General features: G+C 28.8%; 1 protein-coding gene and 1 long non-coding RNA gene across 2 annotated transcripts in view; one reads left to right on the top strand and one right to left on the bottom strand.

The window, feature by feature from the left end:
- Positions 1–735: 735 nt before the first annotated feature.
- LOC129917218 (uncharacterized) lies at positions 736–1,957 on the top strand. The gene is made up of 3 exons (XR_008772610.1): positions 736–824; positions 947–1,045; positions 1,435–1,957. It is a non-coding gene; the product is annotated as an uncharacterized LOC129917218 (long non-coding RNA).
- A 6,464-nt stretch (positions 1,958–8,421) lies between these two features.
- LOC129915547 (uncharacterized) overlaps positions 8,422–23,635 on the bottom strand; it is a 505,115-nt gene continuing 489,901 nt past the window's right edge. The window contains exons 13-18 of the mRNA XM_055995150.1: positions 16,048–16,248; positions 15,391–15,583; positions 14,986–15,128; positions 14,645–14,883; positions 14,399–14,520; positions 8,422–9,266 (exon numbers count right to left, since the gene is read on the bottom strand). Coding sequence (XP_055851125.1) covers positions 8,824–9,266; positions 14,399–14,520; positions 14,645–14,883; positions 14,986–15,128; positions 15,391–15,583; positions 16,048–16,248 — 1,341 coding nt within the window. The 3' untranslated portion in view covers positions 8,422–8,823. The remainder of the gene's footprint in view (positions 9,267–14,398; positions 14,521–14,644; positions 14,884–14,985; positions 15,129–15,390; positions 15,584–16,047; positions 16,249–23,635) is intronic.

Here is a 23,635-nt window from a genome sequence, read left to right as displayed (position 1 = left end):
GTTATTTATTATGATTTATTTTGATGTTGGATTTTCAGCAGTTCACTGTTACAATGATATGGTGTAATATATCAGCTGCCAGACAAAATAACACATAGATACGAGATACTTTGCCCATAATTCCTCTGATGGAAATGTCTAAGGGATGGTATTGATGGGGGCTGGAACAGACATCAGGGCCAATCTGCAACAACAACAACAACAAAATAAAAGAATGATGTTCCACTGTTCATTCTGTCTGTCTCTCCCCCCAGCCCCAAACTGCATAAAATATAAATCACAAAAATATTTAGGAAGTTTACGCCGTGCCAGGATTCGTATAGTGATTTTTTATCCTTTCACCATATAACATTGTATTTGTATCACACATTGTTTGTGTTAAAGTTTTTGGCATGCCAAAGCCCTGATAACCCCCAAAAAACTTCCGGCTGCTCGGGGGGATTCAATTGATGATTCCACATCATAATCGATCATTTCGCTTTGCTTTGTAACTTTGGCAAAAGGATAAATAGCTAGCTATTTTATACGGAAGTCGATTTGGAAAAGTTTTATAAATGACGTTGAGAGGATTTAAGCAGAGTCCAAATGGCTTTTTATTGAGGCGTTAAGTTTTGGGTTATCAAAATATTTTTTTTTTGTTTAAATGGAAAAAAAAGTCTTACTATGGCAGGAGTTTGAATATGTTGATAATAATTTAAAAGCTATCATGCTACATAAACTGTCACTATTTAATATCGGTTGAAGTAGCCGGGATATGATTTAGTAAGTTTAAATATTTATTCAAATAGAACCTATGATTCCCATTAAAATTGGTAATGAGTGAAGTAAGTTCAATTTAATATATTTTATTTTATGAAGTTAATCGCACGAATATAAAAAAAATATTAAAACAAAATAATGTTTAATAAAAAGAGTAATAGACATTGACCGTCGTATCTTCTTTCAGCAAAATTATTGAGTGGGGAAGTTTTCCTAAGCTGACATTTTACGAACAAAGATAAAATTGGAATGACTAAAAATAAAATTTTCGCACAGATGAATACAGGTACCTAATGATTGATGGAATAGTCAAAATTTTGATTTTTGAATAAAAAATCGTCAAGTCAGAAAATTATTGTCACACAGAGAAAAAGACCACCTAAATTTAATGGTTCTTAGCCAAGTTGACTTAAATTAGGCGGAAATCCACTTAATTTAAGATGAAAAACCTTCTTATTTTTATGATAATAAAAAGATGTTCATTTTAAATTAAGTGGATTTCTGTTTAATTTACGACGGAAGTCACATTAGCTAAAAACCATGGATAAATCCACTTTAGTTTAGGTGGTCTTTTTTTCAGTACAGAAATCTGACAACAGTATCTGATCGTGTAAATAATTTCTCCAAACAATCGAATGTGAAATTTTCGGACAATATTATTTAATATTTTTGCAGCTGGACTAATGCGGCTAGAAGAAACAAATTAACTGACAACTAGCCACGTGGTGATGAAAGAGAACATAAAGAAACCGATGACAAATTGTGATGACACTTCTGGCAACTTTTTGAGAGTGTGATGCTTTAGAAAGGGCTGCATCAGGGCTACCTTTGCGCCTCTAAAGAGGCGTTTTTAATCTTTTTTTTACCTAATCCACTTTCTCTCCACTTTTTAAAAATTGTCAAAAAATCCCTCTTTTTGATTTTTTAGTTCCTCTTTTTCCTCTTTTTTAAAATTATGTACGTTTGATTAAAAAAATTGACATTTTTTTGAAAATCAAGGAAAGTGTAACTTAGGTATACCACTTTCAATTGTAACGACTCAATTGTAAAAAAAAATATCCGTTACTGTTGTTTCGTACTGTATTGATTTTAATAAGATTACTTTTGATAAATTTCTTGAAAAAATTATGCAGAGGTAATGTTTTTGTATTCTTCTTATTATGTAAATACAATTTTAATTTTAAGAAAGTGTGTTAATAGGTTTGTGTTGCGATTTCGTGTGACTATCGTACTTAACTTATTCTATTTTAACATTTTTTATTGGGGCCTATTTTTCATCAAAATCCTCTTTTTGAAAATCTACGAAGGTAGCCCTGGGCTGCATTCAAAACCAGATTCTCCTTTTTCCGGCAAAATGCATTATCCTAAAAATTTATTTGTTGAGGGATTAAAATTAAATAAAATTTCTCGAGAAAAAAAGTAAAATCGCCTTTTATTTTTACAATCTTTTCGATTTTTGCTTTTGATTACTGCAGCTCCGTGTAGCGGATTTTAGTCTGTTCGTAAAATATGCAAACAAAATTCGAACCACACAGGCGGATCACTAATGCGAGAAAGATGAAGAGTTATGATCCTCTCGACATAGAGATCAACAGCGCCGAAGTAAAGGAAGAAGAATACAATTGGATATAACCCCCTAAGATTTAAACTTCTGAACGCATTTGCTTGGAAATCCCAGGATTTTCAAAAGATTTATAATGACTAGAAGATTCTGCTGATCCAGGGATGTATGCTGTTCATTATTATGCATCTTCCGATAACTCTTTTAATAAAATAGAAGCGAGAATAAATATCTTAAAAAAATAAGGGAACGAACAGTGATAAAACTATTCTCTTAAGCTCTTAGAGCGGAATTTATAGTCATTACTAAATTGAAGATTTTTTTAAATATAATATTAGATTTTGCGTTTGGCTATTTTAGCTAAGTACTAGTTACGAGAAAATCCCAGACTTTTCCTTAATTTGAGCTTATGAATACCAAATGAGGAAATCCTCAACTAAATTTGAGCATTTCATGTTTGCTTGAGAAAATTGAGTGACGACTATGGATTTCACCCTTAGACTTTTTCAATACCTTTGACGGTTGAAATATTCAATTCAATACACATAGATATAAAATTACTTAAATGGAAGTTGAAAATCTTTGAATATATCAATTATCCTCTGAATTATTCACTTCTTGTATACGGACCATATTTCAATAAAAATGACGATATTTAAAAAATGAAAATACCTTACCGCCACCAAGTTCAATGATAACGAATTATTATATGCTTTTGAGACCGTCATACATTGTTTTTTTTTATTCTATTTCAAGGATAAGGAAGAATAAATTTTACTTCAATTTTTGACCTTTTCCATTTATAGTCTTGAATGTGAGATGTGGAAGCCTATCTCACTGATATCACAGAAGGTCAAAACTCTTGCATACTTCAAAATCATTATCTTTTCTAGATAATGATTTCGTCGACTTCCAAAAGAAACTTTACATCATTAAAATAAAACACATTAATATTATTTATCGATATGTTCGTTTTTATTTCCATTAATTTTTCTTCCATCGTATCCAATTAATCAGTTTGGTTTTTTGTTTTTTGTGTTTTTGTTTATTGTTAAATTTTTAAAAATGCTTTTCTCATTATTTATAAGATGTTGGTTGATTCATATTCGACTAAAATACTTACAGGCGTTGTTTGTCTTTTTTTTTTTGTTTTAATTAGATTTTTATTTCAAAGATACAATTTATTGTTCCAAAAATTTACACATAACATTTTTGTTTTTTTTCATTTTGTTATTTAATTTATTATTCTACCATATTTACTTACTCTAATAATAATAAAACAAACAAAAAAATATATATGCATGTAAAATTAAATAACTAAAACAAATTTTATTTACAAAAGTTGAATGAAAAGTTTAAATTAAAAATAAAATTATTTCTTAGTCACTAAACAAATTTTAAAATGTTAAAAACTAATAACAACAATGTTTTTTTTTTTATATTCAAAAAAATTATTTGTTCTCTTTTTTTTTTAATTTGTTGGTTTGTTTTAAAAAATAAAATATAATAATCATTTGATATTCTAAAAATCGATTAAGTTATAAAGTTATACATCTTAAATGTATATATTTTTGCTTTTGTTTTATTTTTATTAATTTATGATTTGTAATTTTTTGTGATTTTATTTTTAAGAAATATATTAAATAAGTTTATAATTTAATAATTTATTTTTTTGTTTGTTTGTTTTTGTTTTAACTATGTAAGCCTAGAATAAGATTTATTTTACTTATTTTTTAAAAAAGCGTTTATTTATTATTTTTTTGTATTTTATATTTCGATCATGAAAGATAATTTTGAATTTTTTGTTTGTTTCACAATAAATGAATAGCTAAATGTATGCACTGGTTTGAATGACATTCCTAAATAATTGTTAATTATTTTATTCATAAATATCTATTTATATATATATATATTATATTTGATTGAATTTAGCATGCTTTTTTATTTTTTTTAATAAGAAAGATTTATTTTTTTCATTATTAAATTTAAACAGAATTAATATTTTTTATTTTTATTTGTTTTTTTAGCTAGCTACAACATTATTGAGATAATATTATTTTTATATTTAAATTAGTTTTCATAGATTTCTGCATGAAGATATATTTATTATTTTTATTATTTATTTACAAAATTGCTTAACTATATCAAATATGTTTTTACACTGAAGCGAAAATGATAAAAAGAAAATATGTTAAATGAAAATTTATTTACAATTTTATTAGCAATAATTATTTTACAATAAATAATATAGTAAAATATATATATAAATATTATTATATTTCTATGTACCTACTTGATTTTATATTGCTTATAAGATTTTTTTTTATTTTACAAAGGTTTTTAACTATTTGACGGAATTCACATTTTTTTTTTTTTCATTATAAACATATGAAATAAATTGTTTTCGGCAAGACTGTTAACAAATTGTTTGTTTTTATTTTTTTGTTTATAAAAAAAGATTTTAATAAAATAAAAAATCATATAAATTATAGTTTTTTTTTTTTGTTTTATATTATTGTTGTTTAATATGGCAGTGAAAAATTGTATTTATATTAAAAAATAGGAATCAGTTTTGTAGGGTTACCACCTTCATGTCTTCTGTCATTAAAGAAAAATTTGAAAATACAAATATAAATGGAAAATAAAATGTAAGTTGATGTTTGTTGTTTTTTTATTTTGTATCTTTGGTCCCAAAGTAGAAGAAGTAAGTAATAAATGATTTTGAATCAATAAAAGTACAGAAAAATATTATGATTTTAAAATAATATAAAACTGTTTTAAAATTTAATTCCTTGTATAATAAAGAATTTTATGGAAAATAAGTTAAAATCAGGTAAAGTCGTCGTTTATTTTAAAGGGTTTTAAGGAAAAATCACTTAAAATTTGGAATTCCATTAAAAAATTATAAATAAAAATTTTTTAATTCATTAGTTTATTCAATAAAACTGATTTTTTTAAAAACATAGACTTAAAAAAAAGATTCTATGCAAGTACGGTGAAAAACTGTTCAAAACAATTAAGGCCATTTTCGAGTTTTTTTAAAAGCAACTTTTTGGCTTTGGTAATTTTGTTAGTTTCTGTCCTAAAAATATCAGTTTGCTCTCTTAACAACCAGGTTTAAACTTGATATCAAAACCATCAAATAACAGAAAACTCTTTAAAATATGTTAAATAAAGTTCAGTTTCCTTGTTATTTTTACTAAAGGAGTATGGAACTCAGCCAATTGTAAGTTTTGCTGGTCCAAAAACTACGTTGATAAATCTTTGAATTTTTTTTTTTTTCAAATTAATTCTTCAAAACTACTTCTTGAATACACTAATTACTCGAAAAAAAGCAAACGAGCATCGAGGTTTTCATAGTCTGAGTAAAATTTGGTGGTTCACTATATTGGATATTTTTCGGCTTGATTCAAAAAATAGGAGTAGGCACTCCTATTTCGTATGTCGTTTGTACGAAAACGTCAAGAATTTTTTTTATAGTTCAGGTTTCTTCTTTGAAATCGTCATTAAGGATATATGTTCCAGAAATAATATTGCTATATGCATAATGCATATCTTCATTTTGCCAGCGAATGTCAAGTTTTACAATATATCAATATACCTACTCATTAGGGTGGGTCAAAAAAAATCGAAATTCGTTTCTTCCATTTTGTACTCCGAAAAATCGATTTCTAGACACCTCTAGAATAAACACACCAAATATGAGCTCTTTATATTAATGGGAAGGTCCTCTGCTTCGCAATTTTCCAATTTTACATCAAGCTTCTACTAAAAAAAAATAATTTTTTTATTAATTGACTTTTTAGCAAATTTCTTTACATATTCTTGTAGAATAAAAAACGCTCTCCAAAAAAGGCCGTATACACCGTTTAGTAGATATTTGAGGTCCAAAAATCGAGAAAATCTTTTAAAATTCGTTTTTAATTTTGTAACAAATTGAAAAATTATAACAGTCAAACGCGCAGGACATATTCTTGTAGGAAACAGATCGCTTTCCAAAAAAAGTCTTATTAACTTTTTTCATTAATCTAACCATTCTAAAGATATTCGAGGTGAAAGTTAAAATAAATTATAAAAACATTTTTTACTTTTGAAAATTTTACCAGTTCACTGAAAGAAATTTGCTAAAAAGTCAATCAATAAAAAAATGATTTTTTTTTTAGTAAGAAAAATGACACAAAATACCTCGTAGCCTTGTACACTTGCCCTAGCTGTAGATTAGTATCGCCGTATAGGGTAGAGTTGCCTATTTTCGGCCGTCTTCAGTTTCCGGCCACCTTTCACAAAATCGTTATGACTAGGGATTTCGTAGGGTTTATTCCAAAATTTTGCTCTTATGCTGTTCTCTTATATGTTAGAACAGTTGTCCGAGGAACATTCAAGATGGAAGAAAGTCTACGTTCGATCACCATCGCCCGACCTTAGTTTCGCTAAATATGTATTTTATTAGATTAGCGCATGGCTGTGCATTTCTGAAAATTGGTCAAAAGTCAGAATTCATACCATGTTACCTGTACAAGTCATTGAAATTAATGTTGACCTCAAAATAACATAAATTAACAAAAACAAATAAATTACTTTCATTTTCTACATTAACTGTCCAACCAGAGAATGTAGGCTGGAAGTTACATATTCGGGTACTTGGAGGTATAAATTAAATAGGTACATATAGTTCATGGTCGATTAATAACCATTCTCTTATTTGTTCTGAAAATCGAAATTGTTATGTGCCTTTGCATTGAAATAACTGATATTTTCAAGATATCAGTCGTAGAAAGCAGTTTTATTGAAATTATTTTTAAAAAATCTAAGGAATTTAATGAAAAACTACTGAAGGTTAGAAAAAAATATTATTATCAGTCAAAAGGTACTACACAGACAAAAATATGACCACCAAAAAATTAACAGATTGCCATATTGTTTTACGGATTTCTTATTATTTTTATAGAGAAAATGTTATTCAAATTTGAGTAAAAACTTAATATTTTTTTGCAACTTGGCACTAGAACGAAAATCGCGATCAATATTTTCGTAGCAGATTGGTTCAGATGGTAAAGTGGGCGACTAATGATTTATAGTCTCCAGTTCGATTCCCGGCCTGGTCGTCGTTTTGTTTTTTTCTTTTCAAAACCCCACAAGTGCAGATTTTTAAACAATAAGGAAAACCCGATTGTTTTAATAAGGATTCCTTTTTGGATGAAAACCATAGAGAAATCTTATTTAAATGGAAATGTAAAATTTAACGGATCGTTTTCAACTTATTGTGAGTTTGAGGAAACAAAAAATTGCGTGAACATAAATAAAACAAAATATCCGTTCCGTCAAGTATTTGTATCTTATTATTTTATGCAGGAAACTTAATTTCATAAAACTAAAAAAAAAAAATATACAAAAAATTAAACAAACTGAAAAATAATTCTAAATTATTTAAAAAAAATGATTTTGCAACAAAACAAAAAGTAAATGAAAACAAAATAAAATAACATAAATCCATGAAGGTAGTTTTATATAAGTTTACAGCCTGTTTTTTACATAGTATAAGGTAAATTCTTCAAATAAATGAAGTATAGGTAATTAATTCATTAATTATATAATAACACACTTAATTATATTAGGTACCAAATCAAAAATAAAAAAAAAAAAATAAAAATAGCTTGCCATAGAAAAAAGATTTCAAAATAACATTTTTTTCTGCACTCCTAACTATCTACTATTACGGCTCCTGGTCACTCCACCTTTTAATTGTGCTTTGACAGTGTCAATAATTGCTATTGCTTCATTCTTTAATAGTTCATAATTTTTTTTATATTTCCTTTTCTTTTTAAATATTTACACCATTATTCTCACATTTTTAATTTTCTTCAATTTAATTTATTTTCCCATCACCTGAGAAGGACTCAATCTTTACACTGTACATTTGAACTTAATCTTTCAACGAATCACAGCATCATTTTTTTATTTATGTTTTTTTTTGTTAATTTTTTTAAATATCTATAACTATTTTTTTATTTTTATAATTATTTATCTTTGTTGAAAAAAGATTTGTCATATTTAGTTTTCTTCCTTCTTCTAAGATCCTTTCTTTAATTTTATAATTGTTTTGATTTAAATTTTACAATTATTAACTTTCACTTGAGCGGAGTATAAAATGAACGACAAAATAACGAATTAAGAACAATCTCAAAACGTATCAAGAAACGAGGTCTATTCGAACTAATCATATCTTCAAGGGGCTATTGATCCGCCGAATGCGGATGAAGATGCACATGATCACCATCATCGTCGTCGTCTGCATCCACACCATTAAATTGATTCGATGAGATCGTATTTTTGCGCAAATGATTTCGAAGTATGACCAAGTTACGATTAAGATTTAAATTATTTGTTACGCTGCCGCCGCAAGAGGGCATAACCATTGCCATTGACGATACAGACATCTGTGGCAGTGTATTGCAATTGGCAGCTGCAGCTGCCAACTCTTGCGCAAGGACTTGCGGCAAATGTTAAGAGTTGTTCTTCAGTGGATTCGATGATAAGGAGCTACTACTCACGCCCGAGTCACTTGATTTTTCACTCAAGCCTCCGCCGCGAGTTAGAGTTTCATCGCCCATTAAACTACCGCCGAGGAGACCTTTCTTACCGACACGGGAGAGACCTTTTAGAGGTCCCCCAGAGCTGGCTTCCTTTTGGCGACGTGCACTTTCGACACGTTTGAGAATTTCTGTTGAACATTTTGTTACAACGTCGTCTAAGCTATTTGAGTCATCGGTGGATGTTATTGTTTGGGTGGGTGTTTGGGATGATGGCACCGGGGAGCCTTCGTAGCAACCCGAATCACGTGGGAAGTGTCTGCGACCAAATGGTGAAGAACCGTGTTTTTTGTTGATGTTGTTGAGTCGGGCTTCGTCATTTTCGGAACTAGAGCCGGCTATATCACCATCGGAGCCTGGAAGAAATAATGAGAATAAGAAAATAATTTTAAAAAATTGTAAAAAATTGAATTTTTAAGGATTTATAAAGCTTAAATAATTTTAGAAAGAAAATATTTTTAGGATTTTAAAAATACGGTTTCAGTGTGCGGCTTTTAATTGCCAGATTATTTGCCTAAAAGCGAATTTAATGCTCAAGAATTATTATAAACATAAACAATCATTAATCATAACTCCTACTAACTGCTTATCAGTTTTTATTTCGAAGTCTTTATAGGTGCTTGAGGAAAAAATGTTCAAATTTAAATAGGTGCGTCCCACCAAGAAAAAATCTCTGAGGGCTCAATGTCATTTTGAAAGAGAGTAAAATAATTTTGTGGGACAAGTTTCTCACATGAATCCAATTTTTTTTTCAAATCCAACTCTTAAACTGCAACTTCACACAATTGCAACTTTTTTTCAAATATTAAATTGTGATACAAAATTATTTCAAAATAAGTTATTTCGTAAAGCTAGCTCAAAATAATATCATTTTCTTAATACTTTCATTAAATTTTTCATGTTTTAAGCACTTTTATAACTGCACACCACCAAAAAACAAAAGTCAAAACAATAACAAAAAAAAAAAAAATTAAAGAAAGAGAAAGAAGACTAAGAAATTGAATCCAAAAAATTTTCGTCTCAGAAATCTCAGAAAAAAAAGTGAGCGCTCAGCTGAGATTTTTTGTCTTACTTAAAAAATCTCGTAGCGCTCAGAGATTTCACTTGGTGGAACGCACCTAATACTTTTTTTTTTTGCTTAACGAACCTATCAGATTTTGAGTTTTTAATTTTATTTTTTCAAAGAAATGGCAAAATAACTGCTCATATCTTTCTAACTACCAAATGACTACGGCTTAAAATTCATTAAAAAAGAATAACCACTACATTCTTGTGTTGCATACTTTAAAGGTGAAAAATGATGTACCATTGTCTTTATTAGATTGCATACTTTTAGGTAGCTGCTCAATTCATTCAGAAAAGTTAGGTTTCTGTTTATTTTGATTTTTTTTCAACCGATATCTATTTAGTTTTTCAAAATTTGGATGAGTGCAGTATAGTATCACGGCGTGACTTAAGACGTGTTTTCATAAGAATGCAGAGAAAACAACTTTCCACAAAAAGGGAAAGATTTGATACCAAATAATCAAACATAGGTGTTAGGCTTCGCCTGGGAAATGCATTCTTAATATCAACTTCACACGGTAATATCTGTATATCCACTAATACGACTTTCAAAAAGAATCCCAATTTATATGCAGGAGCCTTCAAGTTTGATTTGACACCACTCTCATGGCTGTAGACCTTTGGTCCAAGTCCCATATAATTTTGCCTAATCTACTTTGTGAGGAAATTATTCAACTTTTGAAGTGATTTATTTCAAGAAGTTTTGGACTTACATAGCTGTAGTAACGCTCAAATTATACCAAATTTTATCGTCTGTATATGTACCATTACATTTAGAAAGCTAAAAACTAAAAAAAGGTCGAATCACCGAGGTATCAGCGACGTTCTTTCAAAACTGCAAACTTGGTTTGAAGCTACTGGTGTCTATCTTAACAACATCTCAAAAAATTTGTACATTGCAGTTATTACTCACACTTGCCAAACAATTTTGTTGAAAAATCATTTGGTTTTTTTTTTCGTTTTTTCAAGAGAAACTTGTCGTTGGTCGTTGATTTGACAAGAACTAGTATTTGAAAATATTTAAAGAGTTCGTATTAAATGTTCTTCTTTGCAATAGACCAAGTCTATAATGGCTGTATGTGGGTCCACCCATTCGAGCCGTATTTATAAAAGTACTCATACACAAAATTGCACAAAAGGCCATAAGGATGCATAAAATTTTTTTTGTTTGTCATACTTAGTTTAGGTATATTAAATCAATCCCTCGAAGTCTGTTTACTCTAAGAGCGGAATTCATAGTCGTCACTCAAGTTGAGAAATATCTTAAGCACTCGCTCAAGCGAATCCTTATTCATAGTCTTCACTGGAGTCGAAATTTTTCTCAAGTGAACCTCTGAGGAGGCTTTTTTACTTGAGGAAACGCTTAAGTTTTTTTCAGTCAATTGACATTTAAACGCAAGTGTCATTGCGAGAGTTTGTTTTTTTGTATTTATTTTATAATAAAATAAATGAATCGCGAATATTTGTTTGAGTTTATTTATTTCTAAATATTGTTTAATCGCGACAAATCAAACCGAAGTTGAATTATTAAAAAAATGTTTATTTTTTATGACATTTAATTCAAATCAGTCAAATTTGCGAGTTTGAGAAAAAATTTTCCTCAAGACAAGATTTTTCTTTACTCAAGTGACAGCCCTATTTTCAATTCCCTTGAGCGACTGCTTGAAATATTTCTCAACTTACTGGAGTTGAGAAAAATCTTAACTTGAGTAAGTCTAAGTCTAAAAGTTACCAATTATAACGTTTTTTGTTGAATTTTAAAAACTTGCTTTCAACTAAAAAAAGTCGAAAATGAAGAAAAAGTGCGTATTTTTGAAAAGGTACATTTCTGTCGTTTCTTGACAAAAAATGCATACTTGATTTTATTAGTACCTAAAAACTTGGACGCACCGGGATCATACACCAAAAGCTCCCCGATTTAGTAAAAAAAAATCCTCATTTTTTTACGTTTTTTTCATTGATTTTAGCTTAGAATTTTAGTCTAAAATAATTTGAAAAATTTCTTAAACACCTTAACTTGGTAGAAAATTTAGTTTGTTATGAAAAGTGTCCTTAAACCATTTCCAAGTTAGGCTTGGTTTTCGAGTTAAATACAAAAAAAAAAACTAAAAACCGGCCAGCATTTTTAGCTGAAGTATACAAAAGGGTTTATTCAATAGACTATTAGTAATAAAATCGAAATTTGCAAACCTAATTGTTACGATATTGAAAAAGGACTTTTTACAGAGATTGCCTTACAAACTACGACGGAATTTTTATCCGTGTTCCTATTTTTTCCAAGATTTGAAGTGTGTTTGTAAAAGAACTATGCAAGCTTAAAACCATAAATGAATCATGCCTAAAAAAAAATAAAATAAAAATACTAAAGATGAGTACATACAATGTTTAATTTTAAGACGAATTTAATTTATATTTAATACTTTACTTAAAAGAAGAAGGAATTTATAAACTGGTCAGCACGATTTTATTGGTTAGTAAATGTATTGCTCGTTTTGATCACAGATTGTTTTTGTTTGCTTTTTTCCTTGAAATCTTTATTTTTCATATGAAGGTTTTAAATTTAATGGCGATTTTTAATGTTGACAATATTTTAATGATAGTCGCTAACGTTATTTTTCAGTTGTTCCTGGCGAAATGTTGGCTTAAAAGCTGTTGAAGCAGTGAAAATGTATTTGAATGTTATGCTCTCATTGGGAGTGAATTCCAAACAACTTAGTCTCAGATACAATTTCTAATCGAACAAAGGTTTTAAATATTTTGGTATCCAGCATAATTTGCAATCAATCAAACGAAAAATTGATTTTTGCTGTTTTTTTGGTCTATAGGTAGGTAAATGCTTTAAAGTATAGTCATACCCTTTCTCAAGAAACTAAAGAAGTCTTGGACTGAACCCTTACAATCCCAATTCTGCTGAATTGGAAGCAGAGACCTTCTCTTCTGATTAGAAAAAATAAACCTTCGAATTTTCAACCAATTGTGCATCAGCGTCACCGACTCATCAAACTACTCGAACATCAACTAGGTATGTACAGTACATATGTTTGTGACATGAAAGGTCCATAACTCGGATGGAAGTAGTTCAGAAAATCTAAAATGTACCTACTTTCTGAACTTTTTTTGGGAACAACTAATAATATTTTAAATCAGTGATGAAGCTAACGTATTTCGTTGTAAAAAAGTCTTGCAAGCCTAACACCCTTAATTTATTTATCAATTATTTAGTTGGTTGTGCATTTCCAAAAGCTACTCAATGTAGTTTTTATTGCTCTTTAACACCTTTTGTAACAATATTCTTACCGTTTCAGTTGAACTTGCAGTATTGGAGCAATATTCTCTCACCTTGCCTGAGGACTTAATCAATACCACAACCTCAATGTCTGAATTAAGTTTAACTTTTTTACTTGCGATATAGGTACTATAGGGCAAGTTTAGGATTCGTAAAAAAAATCGAACTCGAGATAATAATTTTACATGACATTACGATGATGGAGAGTGCCAAAAAAGTGGGTCCGGCAATTCTGTCCGTCTGTCTGTCTGCCTGTCTGTCTGTCTGTCTGTCTGTATGTACCTCGAGCTACAGCCTAAACTGTTCGAGTGATTTTGTTCAAACTTGGTAGTTAACAGTTTTGGGTGATTCCCTAGAGGACAAATTGAAATTTTTTTTTAGGACCAAAACTAACGGTACCTGTCATATAACGGAAATAGAAAAGTTAATTTTTTTCAAAAACGGCTCTAACGATTTTGATTAAAATTTTTGAGTGTAGTATTGCACATAAGAGCCAGCTTTCGAAATAAAAAAATTATTTTTTTTACCGTTATTAACGGTACCTGTCATAGAACGGTTTTTTTTAATTTATGAATATCTCGTTCAAGAATACCCCGATTTCAAAGAAAATTTTTATACAAAAGCGTTTAAGTAAAGGTAATATTAAAATTTTAGAAAATTTTCAAAAAACTCATTTTTGGATTTTTAAAAAATATTTCAAAATTTTTTTTTGAAAAATCAATTTTTTGAAAACGGGCTTATGAAAAATTATGAAATTTCGTTTTTATACGTAAATAAATTATTTCATCAAAATGGCATACCAACCTTTTTTTTTGAAAAATGATAGAAAATTTTTATATATAAAAAATTATTTTTTTAAAAAACGGCTCTAACGATTTTCGAAATTTTTTTTCTAAAAATTCCTTTTTATACAAGAAGTAAACTGGCATACTTCGTTTTTTGTGAAAGATCATCTTAAACGGTATTTAATTAATTATAAAAACAGATTTTATTTTTTTTTAATTTCTTGAAAATATCAAATTTTCTTAATTTTCGTGAATAAAAAGCTTTAACATTAGAGTAACTTTAAGCATAAGAGCAAGTACGTGCGACCCCAGTCGTGCATTTTATTTTTTACAGGATGACTTTTAAACTTACATTCAATGTCATGCAACAACTGCACAGCCGTTAACAGCTTCGCTCTATGATCCTGTATAACAATTCCCAAATAATCCAAATCGGCAGGTTCAAGCTCTTTAAATAGCTCCAAGTCTTCATATCTAAAAAAAAATTACAAGAAAATAAAATGAATCCCATTAAATATAAATTACAAAATTCTCATTTATTCAACCTTCCCCACCAACCCCCATCTACTTATAAAATTATATTCCCTCACCAACTTACCCATTTAAAACAAACACCGAAGTATACTCCTTCAATCCAATGCGAAACAATAAATCCTCAACGGAATTGGGTCCATTGGTATTTGTCAGGCGGCTTAAACTTTTGTTATTTAAATTTTTTATCCTATTTTCTGGCATTACTTCGACATTAATGAATTTAAAATGTCCAATACGTCCGTGACAACGTCCTCTCCATATCCCAGATGCATTCATTGAAAGTACATCAATAATGTCACCTTTCTGTTAAAAAGTTAAAAAAGTTAAAAAGCCTCTTATTAATTCCAACAAAAAATGAAAAAAAGGACTATTTTTATATGCACAAACAGAAACGAACGAACTTACCTTAAATTTAAGTGCTTCCTTATCGTAAGGATTTGGCAAACTATCGACAAGAGCTTTGGCTTTGCAAATCGGCACTAATGATGTTCGATCTTCGGTGGATATCGAACTATGTGGACTACCAGGACGAACTAAAGCTTGAGTGCCTGTGTGATAGAAAAGAAGGATAAGTAAAAGTCTTTTAATAAAAAAATCTCCTTCAGGGAAAACCAAAAAAAAAAAAAAAAAACGAAAACAAAAGAAAGGGAAATTACTCCCCAAAGTAGCTTAAAACATAATGAGAAGCCATCAGGACAGCAATATTGTCCTTTTTTCCTTTCGTTTAATACAAAATAAATTTAAGTTTTCTCCGTTTTTTTTTTTGTGTATTTTAATAAAAAAAAGAGAGAGAAGAGAGAAAAAACTTACTTGAACCGGATGCACTGGGTAAACTCTCTACAGAACTAGCCGAACAAGCAAATGCCTGATCACTCATACTTCCTCGGTCTGTATTATCCTGGGAATTGCTGAAATCCCTTGAGGTATCCTTTGTGGCAACGAAATTCCTTCCGTTCTCATTAAATACGCCAATTTCCTTTGGTGAACTTCGCATTTCGTTGGACTTTATATTATCACACAATGACACACAAAAAAAAAAAACAAGAAAATGAATAAAAAAAAAAAGTGGATGAGAAGATGAAAAAGAAAAAAAGTTTATTAAATCATTAAAAGTTTTGTAATCCTGTGGCACCCGCTCTAGAGTCTCTCTATGCTCTTCTTAAACATTATAAAAGGGTTTTTACTCTCTTTTTTTTTTTTTTTTGATTTTGGCATTATAACTAAGTTTTCAAAGTCATAACAGCACAAATTAAAGTTTTTTTTGTGTGTCCTTTTTCGTCTTCTGTGTTTCATTCCCTTGGGTGGTGTGTGCCTGTGTAAGTAGAATAATTTGATCGTCCCTTTTTTTTCACAAAAGACATCACCGCACCAAGCAAAGAAGAACCACATGAAGGACAAAAAACGAGAGAGCAAGAGAGAGAGAGAGAGCTTGGTGGAACCTCAAACTAAAAAGGATAATGAACTTACATGATGTACGGTCGCCTTCTGGCTAATAGTCGTTCCTTTGTGATTGCCATTCTTTTTGCTCTTTGCTGCCAAACTAAGTGCCAAGCCACGAGTAGCAGCTATATCCTCGTAATCGGAAGAAGGACTCGGTGACAAAGATGGCGACTCACCAATTCCACCACTTAAAGTCCGATATCGTGCGGTGCAATTGTTTGTTCCAATCTAAAAAGTATACAACAAGAATAAGAGGATAAAATCAGTTCAAAAAGTCCAAATGTGAATAAAGGATAACAGAGTTTGTATATGACTACCAGATTAAAGGGAGAACAAAAAGAAGGACCTGTAGGTATAAAAGTTGGTTGGGCAATCACACAGGAAACACAGGAAGTCCTTTTGATTACACTGTACCTACTTTTGTTTTCTTTCAGGATTTTCCGTAAAAATTTTCTGTTTTGATAGGTATAGGAATTAAGAGGGACAAAAATCCTGGTGAATTGAAATCCTTTTTTGCGTTCATGAGAACATAAAAGAGTTGAAATTCCCCGTATGTTTTTTTTTTGTTGCTTGTATTGAAAGCGATTAGGTGAGGATTGGTATATCCTATAGCTTTCCCAATATAATCTAAATCTACACACCTTCATATACACATAGTGTCGATATGAAATTGAATTTTATGGATTATTTATTGCAGACATGCTAACCAGGGTTTGTTGGATTTTTTTTTCTATTTTTTTTTTTTTTAACTCTGTTGCTTTAATACTATTGAAAGTTTAGCACAACACTTTTATAGTTGTTATAGACGTGTTGGGTGCGGGATGTTTGCTTTCAATTGGAATTTGAATTTTTTTTTAGTCCTGATTTGCATGTCTGGGCTCTTTGGGATAATCTTGTTGGTTTAGAAAATATTACTTTTCAATTTTTTGGTTAAATAGCAAAAAAATATTATGAATTCGTTTGTACGCTGATTTTTTGGACGAAAAAAATCTGTCTACAGACACTTTTAATCTCTTAAATGGAAATTCGTTTAGTGCAACAAGAAAAAGTTTTTTTTTCCAATATTAATTAACAGTATGGAATATTAAAACTTTTAAGTAAAAAAGAAATGAATTTTAAGGCAAATAAAAAAACCTCCAGTTTAGAAAAAACGTCTAAACTAGAAGGTTTTTCTAAGAACAAATAAATTAAATTTAAAATGCTAAAATCGTTATTTAAAAATGCTAAAATATACATTCATTAGAATCGCACAGTGACTTAGAAAGGCGTCGAGCTGCATCAAGTTTTGAAATACATTTAGCGGTAATTAAAAATTCATTAAAGTCTATAGATTACAAATTGCCGATGTTGCCGTTTTGATTTTTTAAATTTTATTGAAGATTTTTGTGAAAAAAAAATTTTTTTTTCAAAAATTTTTCTTAAATTTCATAAATTAATTGATGCCAAAAGATTGTCTAGGAAATTCAAGGAAAAAAATATATGGGAGTGAGGGACAATCTACCATGGTTCAAGCGATAGATGCAATTTTCTTATTAATTGACTTCAAACACAAAAAAAAATATTTGAACACAACGGCAACACCTACAATATTTAAATGTACATTTTTAAAAAGCTAGAAGTTTAGTCATATTTGTAAAATTAAAATTAAGTTAATTGAATTAAGGGCTTTTGAAAGAATGGTAACTCAACTCAGATTTTTGAAAAAAAAAAAATTATTGAAAAAATTTTAACATGTCGTTTTTAAAACTTTTTCGTAATATAAAATGCATTTTTTTTTCAATTTTTTTGGCCACATTTATTATGATTTGAAATTATAAAAAGAAATGTCAATATGTATTATGGTTTATGAAAAAAATTAAAAAGTAATTAATTTTCGAAGAACTTTTTGAATAGATGTTTTGGAAAAAAATTTACATAACTTATTTTTTTTTTAAGTTCAACTTCTAAATATAAAATTATTTTTTATTAATTTAATAACCCTTACTGTTGAAAGCTAAATAGCAAAAATTTAAAGTTCTTATTTACCAAAGTCTTTGAGAAAATCAATTATTTTAATGCAAAAATTCAGTTTTTATCAAAAAACCCATTGAAATTGAAGAATTTTTTTATTTTTTTTTTTTAAACTGTAATATATGTTACCTTTTCCTCTTCGGAATTCAACTGATAATATTTATGGCCAAAAATTTTTTTTAAATAAATTCATATTTTATTACAAAAAGTTTGGAAAAAAGTCATTTAAAATTTTTTTTTTAAACATTTTTTTTTAAATTGTGAGTTTGAGGACCATTTTTTCAAAAACTCTTCATTAAATTTAGTGGATTTAAATTTAAGAGATAAGAATGAGCTTCAGGCTTTTTAAAAATGTATTTTAAAATATTTTAAGTGTTGCCGTTGTTTTCAAAATATTTTTTTTGTGTTTGAAGTCAGATTGTGAGAAAATTGCATTTATCGCTTTAACGATGGAAGATTGTCCCTTACTCTTTTATACTTTTTTTCCTTAAATTACCTAGAGAATGTTTTGCTATCATTTGTTTTATGAAATTTAAGCAAAAAAAATTGTTTTGTTCAAAAAAAATTTAATTTTAATTTTAAAAAACAATACGGCAACATCGGAAATTTTTAATCTATAGACTTTAAAGTATTTTTAATTACCTACGTTTGAAAAAAAAAAATCATCAAAATCAGAGCTGTTCGGCTGGGTTCCCTAATAATTTGCTTTAGTTACTCTACGGCAAGTTTACATATTAAATAATTTTCAGCAGTTATTTTTTTTTTTAACATCGTAAAAAACACAAATAAAACACAAAAATGAATCAAAATTCTATTAAAACGACAATTTCATAAACAAGTAACTCTTGGTTAACTATTCCATTACGAAAAAGCAAATTTTAATTCGCTCCATACATTGAAGTTCTATTTGATTTCATGTTCAACTTTTTGACTTAGTAGTTAAAAATTTCAATAATGGTCATTGAATGGTTCCTATAGGTAAACTAATTCAACATCGTTCATAGTTAAATAACAGAAAAAAATGTTACACATACGCCACAGTGACCGCTTGTTTGCTTTGAAAAATGTTATACAAAAATTGTTACTTCTGTAATAAAAAATGACACTTTTTTGACTTTTTTTAATAAAAAAAAATTAATAAATAAAACTAATAATAATAATGACTTGCAATGGCAAAACGACAAACCAGAATGTAACTGGAATTTTTCAAGCAAATAAGAATGAAATGAGATATGAAGAAAATTTTGATTTTGAGCAATGTCTTAAACTGTGAATGTCTCTTTTTTGATTTTGCATGAGATGCCCTTCAGGAAAAGGTTTTAAAAAAAATCAAACTCTTTTTAAATTTTTTGCTAACCAAGAAATTATTTGGTTGTTACGATTTTAATTTTTTTTTTTTAATTTTTTGCTAACCAAGAAATTATTTGGTATACTTCATTGAAAGACAAAACCACTTAACGAGATTTTATTGTAATTAAAGGATAAACAAATTTTATATTATTTTTTAACATACATTGAAAATTATTCTTTTATGATGTTTTAAAATTGTTTTAGAATTTAAATCAACTTTAATCTCTTATTATTTATTAGCACGATGACTTTTATATTATATAAATATTTTTATGTTGAATGAGACTGGGTCCCGTGTACTTGCTCTTATGGAAAAAGTTACTAAAAATATTAAAACTTATTTATTTATAAATGATATTAAGTGCAATGTAAAATAATAAATAATAGATAATTATAAAGGCTTTAACAAAAATGCCATCAGCCTAATTAAATATTTTTATATAAAAATTCATTAGAGAATATATATTTAATTCAATTTTATGAGAAATTTAAAAAAAAATTAAAATTTAGTTTAAATTTTAGTTTTCAAAAAACCGAAAAAAAAGGAAAAAAAACAACGTATTAATCCAAAAATATTTTTTGTTTTATGAACTGATCTTTTCGAATACATACATGCATCTAACATTTTATATTCTTATAAAAATAATCGAATCGGCTGTTATGCCTTTTAAGAAGGTCATACTTATTTTAGAGAAACTAATGCAAAATAATTTAAATTTCGGGAAAAAGAAGAATATATTTAACAAATCTTGATTTTAAAATTTTGTATGTTTGTATTCAATTCTATTTTTATGGCAAATGAGGAAAAAAGTTGTTTCTTTCAAAAGTCAGATGTTCAATAATTTCAAAGAAACCAAAAAGTATCGAATTGCTTAAAACTTTCCTTTAAAGACAGTCACTAAATAATTTATTTGGAACCAACATTATATAGGCCCAATCCAACAACTTATAGCTATACTAATAACTTCATCCCTAGAGGTAGACAGAGCTATTATTTTTAACATCACCGACAGAAAAAAAAGAAAGAAAAAATCAACTTTTACCCGCATATTTTGTTCTGTCTCTCTGGAATTCCATTAAAAACAAAAATCCAAAAAAAAGCACATCATAATAGCAACAAATTCTGACACAATAAATCACCAACCATCCATCATCATAAATGTATAAAATGTAATTTTCCTTTTCACATTGTTGCGGCAGCTTTTCGCATTTGTATGGATGGAAGTTTTGGTTATGGTTATAAGTCCCATAGTACACATATTTGTAAGAAAAAAAAAAACATCATCAGACCCCCAAAACCACAGAAGCATCAAAACCATCTCCAACCAAATCCCGCAGTCAGAAAATCGAAATCATTTTTGAGTAATACACAACACAAAGTGTGTAAGCGAAAGATATCTTCGTTTCATTTCAACAGCCAACTCTCGCAGAGAGGCAAACGATGTGGCAGAATAAAACATCCTGCTGCCATCATCATTGCCACCATCACTATCACACACATCAAACCTCATATATGTTATTTTATTATAGTCAAAAAGTTCAAAATTGTTGCTGCCGCTGCCATCAGAGTAAATGCGAATAAATGAGCGACGGAGACGATTTGAGTCATCACACGTCTAACAACAAAAAAAGTTTTTTTTTTTTTCTTAGGAAAAAATAAATAACAAACAAGACTCACAAATAATACGCGTTCTCAACTCAACCGCAAGAAATCGATCATCGTTTTGATGGAAAAATGTAACAACAACAAAGAAAAAAAAGAAGAAAACAAAAATATGATAAGAAAATTGAACAAGTCGACAAGAAAAATGTCAGAAATTTTTCTCACGTACAGATTTCTGTATGCGTTTTTATTTTTTTGTACACATTTATTTTCCTTTTTTAAATATTTTCATTCCAAAAATGTATTGTTGTAGGAGTGTACTTTCTGAACACTCTGAAACGATAAATTGTGTTTGAAATTTATGTTCTAATTTTATGTGTAATAAAGTCTAAGAGCCCTAACTTGGAACAATAAATGATTTGAACATACATTTTTTAAGAGCTTCTTTAAATATTCCTTTGGAAGTGGCTTCTTAATTTCCTCCGAAAGGTATGTTAAAAGTTTCTCCTAGTGCTCTTCTGAGCCTTCATTGACACATTCTTTGGGAAAAGATTCCTCCAAACACTTTACCTAATGTTTTCTTAAGGGTTTCTGAAGTTGCCCCAAAATGTCTTCAAAGTTTTTCATGAACGTTTCTGTACAGTACTGAAACTTCATTTTCCAAAACTTTTTCTAAAGGTTTACCGAAGCATTTTTGTGTGGATTTCTTTCTTCGAACGTTTTTAAAACATTCAGTTTCATTGCTCAAAGATTTCTACGATTTATTATTATTAAAAATGTTTCCAAGCTATGATTCATTTAAACAGATTTGCCCAATAATTCTTCGAAGCCTTTCCTCAAGAGTTTCTCAGAATGTTCCTCCTAATGTTCCTCAAAAAGTTTATCCAAACATTTTTGTTTCTCAGTAGGTACTTTTTTTTAAACGCATGTATTCCCAAAACTTATTCTAAAGGTTCTCCAATGTTCTTCCTAATAAGTTCTTCAAAGATTTTAAAGAGTTTCACGGAGTGATACTTTTTTCGAAAGTTTCTCCAAAATCACTGATGGAAACTAATTCTGACTAAGTTGTAAGGATTTTAATATTTTTTTACCAAAGCGAACGATACAGAGTGTTTATCATATCTTCATCTGTCATGAAATGCAGTTACAAGGGAATATTCATATCTGAAACAATGTGTATTGTTTCAGAAAAAAAAAAAAAATGCAATCTTCTGAAGGATATTATTACTATTTATTTTGTAAGCGTCTAACAAAAGTATATTCCGATAACATTTCTGCAAAACTACATCGAAATAGATACTAGAAAATGCAATCACCCGAAGATAAATTTTGTATTAGTCATGTAAAAGTGAAAATGTAAAAAATATCTAAAAGTGGCCAACTATCGGGTATTGAAATTGATCTTAGATTCTATTTGTTTAAATTGAATTGGAATTGTGTTCAAATAACATATATTGAGTTGTAGTTTTTAAAATTTGAAATAGATATCTTCAATGAATCGAGAAAAGACCTACAAGTCAGAAATAAAGTTTAATAGAAAAAAGTTGCACAAAAATTTCGGTTATTTGTGGAAATTGTCTAATATTTTGCAAGTTGAATTATGTAAAGGGTACAGAATTTTTCTCATTCAAGCCAAAAATAAAATTTTAAACTGATCTAAAAATTATATCAAGGCCCAAAATTAACGCTGTCTGCAATAGTACAATTATGTAAATCGTTGTTTAAAAAAAAAATCATATATGCAATTCACACGTGGTGGAAGTGAAACCTTAAAAATCAATTTTCTTGCAATACAAAAATCGAAAAAATGTAACTTTTTTTTATTCCATTACTTTTTTTATATGACAACCTACAATAAACTTTATACCATCTGAAAGCTTATTGTTTCAGCTCAAAATATTTATAATGGCCATGTCTATACAACATCTACAAAAAGAGCTAGAATTTTTTTAACCCAATTAGTTTTCTCTTCTATCCATTTTTAAATGACGACCTATAATAAATTGTATATCATTATTATTTCACCTTTTATATGACGTTTCAATCATATTTTTAGGGAACCCGTCAAAAGTGTGAAAACGAAAAGTATTCACGACTTTTAGTATTAGGTAGGAAAGTATGAACAGATAAAAGTATTCAAGGAAAAAAGTATGCGCGACAAAAGTTCGAAAAATGGAAAACTATTATTTTGACTGGGTTTTGATCTGGCAATAGTTACAAAGAGAAATGAGAATTTGCGAAAACAAATGTGGCGATGGACAATTCTGATTGGTCAAGAAAGAATAAATAGACGAACTTATTGTTAGATAGGGCTGGGGTCTCAGAAAAAAGAGAGTATACAGAAATATTTATTCATAATGATAGGAGGTCTAACTTTAATTTTCAGTCTAGCAGCTGCGATGAGCGAGGCAAGGTTAAGAGTGAGAATAAATAGACGAATTTATTGTTAGATAGGGCTGGGCGCTGGGGTCTCAGAAAAAAGAGAGTATAGTATACAGAAATATTTATTCATAAGGATAGGAGGTCTAAATTTAATTTTCAGTCTCGCAGCTGCGATGAGCGAGGCAAGGTTAAGAGTGCGCTCGATTTTTTTTTATCCGTAACAAAAGTGTGAAAACAAAAAGTATTCTCGACTTTTAGTATTAGGTAGGA

The sequence above is a fragment of the Episyrphus balteatus genome, chromosome 3 (assembly GCF_945859705.1).
Source record: "Episyrphus balteatus chromosome 3, idEpiBalt1.1, whole genome shotgun sequence".
In the NCBI taxonomy this organism is placed as follows: Eukaryota; Metazoa; Arthropoda; class Insecta; order Diptera; family Syrphidae; genus Episyrphus; species Episyrphus balteatus.
The sequence above is the reverse complement of the archived record's forward strand: the minus strand, read 5'-3'. Positions and strand labels throughout refer to the sequence as shown.